Source organism: Myotis davidii, unplaced genomic scaffold (genome assembly GCF_000327345.1).
Source record: "Myotis davidii unplaced genomic scaffold, ASM32734v1 scaffold6, whole genome shotgun sequence".
Classification (NCBI taxonomy): Eukaryota; Metazoa; Chordata; class Mammalia; order Chiroptera; family Vespertilionidae; genus Myotis; species Myotis davidii.
In genome coordinates, this window is record NW_006383011.1 from 17,105,051 (window position 1) to 17,116,042 (window position 10,992).

General features: G+C 44.5%; 1 protein-coding gene across 1 annotated transcript in view; it reads right to left on the reverse strand.

Annotated features, from left to right (window-relative positions):
* Window positions 1-10,992, reverse strand: part of CAMKMT (calmodulin-lysine N-methyltransferase) — a 280,065-nt gene that overhangs the window by 3,928 nt on the left and 265,145 nt on the right. The window contains exons 9-10 of the mRNA XM_015557945.1: window positions 9,611-9,674; window positions 2,113-2,244 (exon numbers count right to left, since the gene is read on the reverse strand). Of these exons, the coding sequence (XP_015413431.1) occupies window positions 2,113-2,244; window positions 9,611-9,674 (196 nt within the window). The remainder of the gene's footprint in view (window positions 1-2,112; window positions 2,245-9,610; window positions 9,675-10,992) is intronic.

Below are 10,992 nucleotides of genomic sequence, written 5' to 3' on the forward strand. Positions count from 1 at the left end.
CCGCCCCCGCCCCCTGCCTGATTGGCCTCTGGGAGAGATTCCGGGCACCCTCCCCTTGCCCAGGAGACCTCCACGTGCGAGCTGGGGTTGGGTCCGCACAGGGTAGGCGCGGCTGGGGCGGGAGAGCCCAGCATCCCAGCTCTGGTGCCGAGGGACAGGCCTGCTCTTGCTAGCAGCTCACCACCAATCCAGCGCAATTAAGCTCATCAACAATCAACATGATGGGCGCACGTCTTGTAGCATTTACCTAGGACGCCCCAGCTCCTCAGAGGATCCCCTTAGGATGCTACTTCCTGAGAACAAGACACAACCAAGAGGGGAGGAGGACTGTTTCTCAGCCCAGTGTCCACAAGTTGGGGGATTTAACCTTTAAGCGATTATGGAGAGAGAAAAATGAGGCCACTTATGACATTTTATTTTGTGGGACCAATCCGCCCATGATTATTTATGGAGTACTAACTGTGGGCATAGACATCCATGTATCAATGTAAAGGTAAGAGGCATGCTTAGTGATTTAGGGAGCGATGCTTTGCAGGATAGTGTGCAAGGCTGGAAAAAGAGGACGTTGCTGTCTACTAGCTGCTGACAATCTAGTTCTAGACAAAGGAAAGGTGGCCACCAAGGAGTCAAATACCTCCCGTGTTCCAGCACACTCCAGGTCTCGCAGGGAGGTGAAGAGGGGAGAGGAGAGGGAAGGTAGCAGACCTGGTGCCGACTTCTCTGCTGGTGGAGAAACCCAAGCCTTTGCTCTCCTGAGCTGTGGCTGAGGATCTAAAAGCATTTGTTGTTCTGGGGGGAAGTGAATGACAATGACACTGAGGCAGCCATCATCCAATCCCTCTATCTCTAGCCCTAAGCGGGACAGAAGGCAGATTGTATTGATTTGGGTAGAGGAGGGCCCCCACAAAAGGTAAAGCCTCCAGGGCCATTCTTTTTGTTTCAGGGAGGGGTTGAAAGAGGAAAACATGTTCTGGAGAGGCAGGTAAGATCTGAGTACCATGCCATCCTGCTTTCATTTTCTGATTGTAAGCAAAGGACCCAATTCCAACAGTGAGGGGACATGGTTTAACCCCTCCAGTTCACAAAGCATCATTTCCATTCCAGGGGCTGAATGGAGCCCTTAGAGACTCAAAGAGGTGAACCCATTCCCAGAAAGTGAGGATTTCCTTTCTTTTGCTGGGAAGATCAGGTCCTTTGTATATAATTTTTCAAAAGTCAGTAACTTCTGCATTAAATCATAGTCCTGGGTAATAAAGAGTGCTATTGGTCTTTTTCTAGGAGAAAATTAAGGTCAGGCCTTTATTTTCCTGCAGTCACAACTTGCAAAATTATGACAAGTCAAAGTCTCTTGCCAAGGTCAGACTAGTTCAGAGAAGGGAGATTTCTGTAAGGCACAAAATTACGTAAGTAATACATGTTATGCTAGTAACAGTGACGTGTATTAGCAAACGTGAGAGTCCTCAAGTTTTCAGAACACTTGCCTCTCAGTGTCCTATATTGCTGTATACCCATAAATAATAAGAAGGCTGATAACATTGCTTTATGTAAGCAAGCTTAGAAATCACTCTCAGATAAGTGCTTTTGACCTAAATCTTGTAGCGCCTCGCTCTGACATCTAACCCCACAACTGTGAAATTCTGTAGGAGATTTAACAGTCTCAAACTGCCAACTGACCCAGCCATAAAGCAAGCAGAGATAAAGATTTACAGTCCAACATGATACAATTAGACAGTCACCTTCTATTTATTTCAGTGCGGCTAAACATTTAACCTACTTAAAAGCCCGAAGCTTTTTCATTAAAATATAAATGCTTGTTTATCATTCGTTCTATGCCACCTCCAGGCATCCTATAAATTAGCCTATTATAAATGAAAAGATAACTTTGTTTCAGAGAAAGGAGTAAACAAGAATGGTTTCTGTAAAATCCTTCTAGACATGCAAAGATAAAAGATGGCTTTACCACACAAAATAATCAGATACACGGGGCTGTTCAGAAGCAGCACACCTAAGAAGTACTTTAATCAAATATTTAGGTTACCTGCCAAAAAGACCATGATCTCTTCAAAATGCAATGCGGATTAAAGTGTTATCTAACACAAGCAGAAAACTAACCTTGGAGTGGAAGTTGGAAATGTGTTCATCATAATTTTCATGTCTTTGGAGAGAGAAGCCAGCTTTTTCAGCTAGATTGCAAAACTGGTTTAAAGTAGTCCCTCGGCGTGGGGCAAATACCATTGCTTTCCCCTGGAACATTAAAAAAAGAAATGTACACATTTTAAAACTGGCAGGCAACCAAACATCGCAGACACCGGTCAAAGCACTTAACATACTGATCTCGGGTAGAAAACTCAATTGTTCTGGAGACGTCCACACAGGATGGGCATTCACAGTGAGAACTATTCCACGGACAGCTATGCATCAAATAAGAAAAATATATGTTTCTTAGTCAAATGGCCAGTGGCTTTTCGAATAACGCACGTAATAAACAAAAGGTGACTCCAAGTCGGTGTTCTGTACCACATGCACCTCTTTTGGGTCTAGCGGTTGAAACAAAAGCACTAGATTCTCAAGTAAGTGGTACGGGGCAGTGCCACCCACCTTGCGACTCGCTGGCAGCTGCCAACACACCCGCAACACAGCTCCAGGGCATGTGGCAACAGACGCCTGTAAATGTGAGTTTATTGTGCCCTGAAATCTCAGTACCAAGAAAGCCTCCGCAGCGACAAGGAACCACAATCCCCAGTGGGGAATTTTCACGTTTCCGTCCTGCCACCGGCCTTTTCTGGGACCGCGCTGTCAGCTACAAGGATCTTGGTTTCCAACTTCATTGAATCCTTCAAAAAGGCCTTCCTTACAGCAAAGCAGCTCCTCACAGTACTCACATGATTGCTTTTCAAAGAAAGTGGTATAAAGAGGACAAACGGGCTTTTCTAAATAAAACGCACAACTTCTGAGACTGCTGCAGGGGGAGCCCGGGGGGACCTGTGTACAACACGCACCGGCTTTCAGAAACCCACCGGACACGAACCTCCACGTGGGTCATGTGCTCGCTCCTGGGTGCGTGTGGATTTTTCCTCCCCCTCTCAGATGTGCACAGGATGGCTAAGCTTCAGGATCTTCTTTTCTTTTTATTTGGTTAAAAGATGGCTGTAGGCTTCTGTTAATTTCAAGGTTACACTTCACCTTGATGCAATGCCACTCCAGGTTTTGAGAGAATCATAAACATATCCTACTTTCTTATGAAAGGTGGTTTACCATTCCCACCTGCCCACTATTTACTGAGCACGTAGTAGGTGTCAGACTCTGGGAGAGGGGCTCTCTATTCATTGTCTCCCTGAAATCTTCAAACCACCAAAACGTGAGGATTATCAGCTCCATTTTACAGGATGCTCAGAAAGGTTGACTAATTGGCCAGGATGACACAACTGGCAAATGAATGGAAACTCCATATCTGACTCCAATGCCACTTCTCTCTCCCGGACACTGCATTGCCTCCTCATTGGTACCAGTGACGGCAGTAATAAAAACAGCTACCACTGTGCTGGGTGCTTCAACCTCCCCTTCAACCCCCTCAGCAACCGTGTAGGGCAGACATTACGTTTCACAGACGATTCAACATGCAATGAAGGGGTTGAAGAACACAAGGAAGGACTGTGTGGCAGAAAGGGGTTTTGGACGTAAAGGGGGTCTCCACCATTAAAGAGCTGTGTCACCTCAGGAAAATCAGAAAACTAATCTCAGAGCGGCTGAGCCTGAGGACCTTGGAGATGTTAGTCTAATCTCATCGAAGTCATCCTAGCCGACCCATTGCGTTTTCTCATCCAGCAAATGGGAAGAACCAAGGCTGCCCCCCACCCCCAGCAAGTGGTGAGAATCAGATGAGGTGATGAATATGGGAACAGTTTGAAGAACAAGGTTATAAACAGATGTAAGACAAGAAACATCTACAGCCCCTAAAAGTGCTATAAAAATTCCGTCAATTCTCTCTCCTTGTCATTCTCTTCCCCTCATTTACCTGTAAGAAATACCCCCATACACTGTCCCGGACAGCAAGTATGTTTTCATACTGTGTTTACATAGGCATGTACACACTCAGGCACATAATTATAGCAGCACCAATCATGCCAATACACTTAAGGTTCTGTCAGCTTTTCTCATATTAATTGCTATTTTCAGGTGGTTTTCAAACTTAGCAGTAAAAATGCATTTGGATGTGAAAGTAGATATAATACATGGTCTCAGCAGGAGAGAAAAAGTCTCTATTTAAAAAAAAAAGTGAATACTAGTAGGTCATTTTAGTCATTTCTAAGAGCTGGTTGCCATTCTGGATTTTTGAATAATGGAAGTTTTTTTTATTTTAAATTCACTTGCAAAAATTGTCTTACGTTACAATGGAAGAGTTGATTTTTAACAGCTATTACCTAAGCCAGCGATTTTCAGTCTTTTTCATCTCATGGCACACAAAAACTAATTACTAAAATTCTGTGGCACACCAAAAAATATATTTAATTTTTTGCCGATCTGACAAAAAAATAGGTCTAATTTTGATTGATTTACAAAAACAAAAAATAATAGTAATTATTTACCCTTTTTGTTCAATTTTTTAAAAAAAATCAGGTGCTTATACTGTATAACGGATTTCTGGTACTGAGAATTAACCAATCAGACAAAACCTTATTCTGTGTTGTGACCAATAAGATGCAACTCTATTGCCCTAACCGGTTTGGCTCAGTGGATAGAGCGTCAGCCTGCGGATGCAAGGGTCCCAGGTTCAAATACAAAACAGGGCATTCACACCAGAAGGCCATTGTTGTGTTGGTTGTTGTCATTTTTAACATTTGACAATCTAAGGGAAAAGAGGCCAGTGTCCCTCACTAAATAGTCAGGTACTGCATTTTTAAAAATATATATATACTTTTATTGATTTCAGAGAGGAAGGGAGAGGGAGAGAGAGATAGACACACCAATGATGAGACAGGATCATTGATTGGTTGCCTCCTGCACCCCTCACACCGGGGATGGATTCCACAACCTGGGCATGTGACTGGAATCAAATCCAGAACCCTTCAGCCCACAGGTCGACGCTCTATCCAAACCAGCCAGGTGGTACTGCATATTTTAAAAATCTTGAGGCACACGGGTTGAAAATCTCTGATCTAAGCTATTTATCATCATGTTTACAGGGCTCTGGGGTTCTCGGCTGGGTTGATGCTTGCATTCACAAAGCACATGCTCTCCACAGTGCACCCCTTGTTGGCTGGGGTGAGGTGCTAGGGGACTGCAACGAAGCCTATGGCTGCACTCTCTGCCCAGACATCTCTTTCCTCCTTTAGGCCTCGGTTTACCTGTCCTTCAGTAACCACCCAATCTAGAACAGCAGCCCCCCCCCCCCAATCATTACCCCCTCTCCCTGCTCTATCTCTGTTCTTGGCACTCATCACCTCTGACACACATCATATCCTTGTTTGTTATTGCCTGCCTCCTCTGGCTGGAATGTACACTCCATGCCAACGGGATCTTCCAATGTTTATTCACCGCATTTTTGCAGGACCTAGCAGATAGTAGATACTCAACCAATATTTGTTGAGAGAATAAACCAAATGCCGATGTTGAGTCATCTCAGAAATACGAGTCTTTGGGGATTCGAAGGCCATATCCTATTGCTTATTCTTTAGAAAAGATTTCCTCCAAGAAGCATCTGTAGAGTCAGTGACTATGGCGGGATATGAGAGGGCACAATACTGGACCCACAAGAAAGAGAAAGAGCAAGCAGGACTTTTAATCTCTAATTACTCAGTTATGAGTTTTAAAATGCTTCCTTTTCATTTAATTAAATACAGATATTTTTGAGATGTGGTTTCATACTTAATAGGGACAACAGTACATCATCCGTTCTGAATGCTTCAGTAAGCATCCACTGAGCCCTACTGAGTGTCTGCATCCACCCCATCGAGACTGGTTTTAGGATACACACACCCATCTCAGTAGAGCCAAACCCTTTGTCGGGTCCAACCAGAGGAATACACCTTACAATTTAGGCTGCAAAAATCAAAACAAGAAAAAAAATAGATTTCAAATTAGCCCATCACTTTAGAAAAATTATTTTCAATCCACCAAAGCACAAGTTTCTAAGCATTCACAGTCACGGAATCATTTTTAAATGAAGAATGAACACTCAATTGAATGTAAAATTTTGACTGATGAGCAGAAATTTGAGAGATTCGTTTATCCCTGGAGAGGAGAGAGGAGGAGTCCCACTAAATAAGGCGATACTGTTTACATTGTGAGTGCAGTTGTTGCTGTTTCGCTAGACTAATCCATACTCACATATTAAAGGGTGTGCACTTCTGGAAAAATAAGTATGCTTAGGGTTTATTTTAAAAGGAATATGCTATGCCAACGAAAGGCTTTTATTCCTCTTGCATTTCCAGGCAACCAACTACTAAATACCGATTACATGTCTAAGCTTATGTTTATTTTCTAGCCTTTTCTTTACCAGGTTTCTGAGATGCTGACTTGCCCTACTTCCCTCCTGCTTCCTCCCCTGTATCTCTCTCAGTCCCCTTCCCTGACTTCTCTTCTTCCACTTGCTCCTTAATTGTCAGTGGTCCCCAAAGCTCTGCCTACTTTTTATTCTTATTCTATATAGTCCTAGGCCATTGTACCAAGTCCAAAACATCAACTATCACTTATACCTCAAAACTCACTAGTATGTAACTGCAGCATTCACCCGTATTTTCAAGTGTCTACTAGATCTCTCCATGGGTGAGTTCTGAAAGTGCCTTTAACCCATTCCATCTAAAATGGAATTCAATATCCTTGGCTCCAAGCCCCTACTGTTTGGAGCCAGGTCACTACCCATCTCTCTCTCTCTCTCTCTCTCTCCTACCAGCCAGTATTCACAGGCTCGCTCTCTCTCTCTCTCTCTCTCTCTCTCTCTCTCTCTCTCTCTCTCTCACACACTCACACACACACTCACACACCCTCTCTCTCTCACTCAGACACACCTACTGGGTACCAAGCACTTCCATTCTCTTCCATTTTTTAAACGAAGCTAGACACCTGGGAATCATAGCATTGTCTTTGAAAACCCTTTAGTGCCACGTCTCCCCACCCACATCACTATCATCTGCTGCATTTGGCTCAAGTGCAGTTTTTGCTGGGCACCCTGAGAACTTCTTGTGTCTCCCGTTGGATGTGCTGAGCCTTGAATTATGAAGAACTCAGGACCCACCAGCGTAGCCCCCAAGTTGTTTCTTTGTGGGCCTCTTGTGACATCTTCAGATCTCTGGGCCACAACACCATGGAGGAGTTGTCTTGGCTCAAGAAAACATTGAAAGCAGCTCTAAGTAGAAATAAAACCTTTGCTATTATCTTAGTCTTGGACTGTGACTTCACAACACACATGCTCAGCAGGGGTGGCCCTCTGGAAGCAGAACAGCCAGCGCTGAGAGCTAAGAATAGTTCAGCTCTTCCTCTGGTTACCCCCAAGCTCTGGGAACCCTTCTAGCCCAATGGCACAGGACATGGAGCTGCAGGTCACTGCCAAGTCCATGTGACCCTTGCAGGGTGCACCTGGGTAGAGGCGTAGGGAGTGCAAGTGTTGTGCCTCTCTAGATTCCCCCAAAAGGGATGAGTTTCCTGGGGGGTAATTTTGGAATGCCCATGTGCCATCCACAACCGGACTCCCCCTTACAGTGGACCTCTTACCCCTTAATCTAGAGCCCTGGCCATTTGTGAACAAGGAGCCTAAGCCAGGCCCTCCTCCCATTTCTAATGCAGCTGTTCGGTGCAGGCTTCTCTGATCCAGGGTCCCTGCTCCTCGCGTGGTAAGGAGGACATCTACTCTACGGCCCTGCCTCCTCCTGCTAGCAGCTAAGGGTGAGTAACAGCCGTCAGTAGGGAGGGCTGCTGTCTTCGCTCAGGGGGGCTGCTGTGTGGAGCCATACTTCAGGCCAGGGGAAGTGTGGTTCAAGGTTTAATAGAGGGAACAGGGGGCCTGTTAGGATTCCAGTCCAATCTACACTTAGGTCTATTCATAGCTTGGGCAGTTTTTTATGAATCATGAGGATGATTTACAAAAGATTTTGGGAAAATCATGCAGATCTGCTGCAAAAGGGAGTATTTGCCACCAACAGGCCTGAAGGGGGCTGGCGTGGAGCGTGGTCCTGTTTGTGCAGGGCAAGATCCAGGAGTCCTTGAAAGCACTGCATTTATATATGTGGCCTATGATACATTTCCATGGAGGCCTTTCATCCAAGAGTCTCAGTGCCTCTGAAAATCCTCACCTTGCAAATGCTCACAAGGCTCACCTAAGGCTCACAGGGAGGATGGAGAGGCCCCAAATTCCCTTTTCCACCCTCAGCCCAGGCTGCTCACCCAACTAGGGCAGCAGCCATCCCCAGTGTGGGCCGCGCCCCTTCCTCGCCTCAAGACCTACTACCCACCGCACAGAGGGAACTGAGAAGCCAATTTCCTTTAATTGATTACCACTTACCAAGCTGTGGTTACTCCTCTGAGAGGTCTATTTAAAGTTTCTGAGCTATACAGAGATAACAAAATAAAAAGCAACAGTGTGAGGCAAAGGATGATTATCAAATTGCCCTGGGAACCTTCCATGTGAAAACAGATATAAAAGGAATATTGAAAGGTATTAGTCTGTAAGTCTCACTGGGGTCAGAAGACTGGTGCAAACCCTCTTTTAAAAAGACTTTAGAAACAAAACTAGAAAACACTTCACACACACACACACACACACACACACACACTGCAGTCTTTGCTCAAATAAATTTGAGTTCCTGCCCTACACTGACTGCATTAACATTGTTATGCTATTTTAAACTCGATGGTACAGCGAGAGCCTTACATACTTAAATTTTTTTTCTTTTTTTAATGCATGAGCTTTAAACTCGTTTTCTTACTTTAAATAGACGTATATTAACTCTCTGTTTAGGCTGCAAGACCTCCTAGCTTAGTATAACAGCCCAACAAAATAAGAGTGGATACAAACTCTGTAATTTACTCACAGGCATAAATGGATATATAAATGTAAAAATGTGCACAATTTTTATGCCATGCGTGGCTTCATTGTGACCTAATGTTTATAATATGTAAATAATGGCTTCCTTTTAAAGCAAAGAACTTTTAATATACAGATTCATCTGAAGTCCTTTTTCTTTAATATAAACAGAAATAGAAAAAAAATGCCTTTGCAATAAATACCCAATGACAAAGGTTACCATTGAAGGGATTTAAAATGACAGAAGTCAACAGAAAACTTTCCATATCATACTTCTACTTTCATATGAAGATACTGCTATCAAAGGAAAAGACTCAAGAAATTCTTTGATAAAAATAATCTCACACTATCTTTGAAGCCGTTTCATTTATTTTACTACCCACTGTGTTCCTTATCTGAAGGCCAAGGGTAAGAAGTTTCCCGGTTATGATTAGGAAAGAAGCTGGTAGATCAGAAGACCCAATTGAAGTTGGACATAATAAGTATTAAAGTATCACATGACATTAATCCTGCCATTCCATTACTTCTCCATCTCTGCGCGCAGACTAATTATTCTGAACCAGTGTTCGGGAGGAAACAGGAACTACTCACCCCGGGCTGGAGCAATCTCTTTATTGCATCGACCAGGCTGGCTCTGTACTGGTCCAGAAACAGGCTGCCATTGAGAAGAGAGCAGAATCCAGATTAAACTGGGTTTTCAAGTCTAATGAGACTAATGGAGACAAGTACGGGGCTAATTACACATGTTTACTCAACGCTCAAGAAGAGAAATGGCATTTTTCTATTCAAATGTCTTGCTGGGGGAGAAATAAAGATACTGGGGTTAGTGGTATTGCAATGAAAGCGAAGCCAAGTCATCAACATGCCATGGGCCCGGGTTATTCACACACACTGGGCCCCAGGTTATTGTTAAGGCGACGATTTCTAAGCCTCTGTCTGGAGGAAGCTCTCCCAGCACTTGCTGCCATTGGAGCTTGGTCTCTGTAGACCCGGGCCCTCCACACACGGAGGGTGGTGCGCGACCACCCTCCAAAAATAAACCGCTGGAATGATCTCCGGTGGGGACGGCTTTTAGTGACTAGGAATAGCACTGAGGTTAGATTCCACCAGGGACCTAGGGCTAAATGGTTCCGAAAACAAAGAACAAATGTAAGGTTTGGGCAACGCATCATGGAGACCATGGCAACTCTGGATTCCTCCCGCTTGATCTCCATGTTGATTTTTTTCCAGTTCACTGTCATCTTTCTTTTTTATCCTCTGGTCTCTGGAGAATGTGTTGTAGCTCTATCATCCCTTTGGTTAGGTTGGCCTGACCCCCATGTTCACCAGGCCTTATCTTGGAAAGCTTGGGACAGAGTTTGCTTATCTGGGACTTGCAGGCTAGGACACTGGGCAGCCTTGTGCATCAGCCCCCCAGGAGGAGCCTAAGTGGGAGCCCTCTCCCATTCCCAATGCTGTCGTTGGGTGCAGGCCCCTCTGATTTCGCCTCCCTGCTCCTCACAGAGCATGAGTAAGTACTGCCTACTCCAGGGCCCTGCCTCATCCTTCTTGGAGCTGAGGGTTTCGTCCGTCAGCAGGCAAGGGTGGGGTGTAGTTCACCGTTTAATAGAGCTATGGCTCTGACCTCTCTGCTATGCCACCTTGACAAGTCACTTCCCATGAGGCCTCTGTGTCTTTATCAATAAAGGCCCACCTATGTGGCTGTGGTGGAATCAAATTAATAATACATATTAGTTGGCAAATATTTGTTTTTATAAAATCTGCCTTTAAGTCATGTTAATCAGTGACTAATAACCATTCAGGATGGAAAAGGAAGAAATCAAGTTATATCTAAGTGTCATAAAACTTTTTCTCTTTGGGCCGAAACCGGTTTGGCTCAGTGGATAGATCGTCGGCTTGCGGACTGAAAGGTCCCAGGTTCGATTCCGGTCAAGGGCATGTACCTGGGTTGCGGGCACATCCCCAGTAGGAGA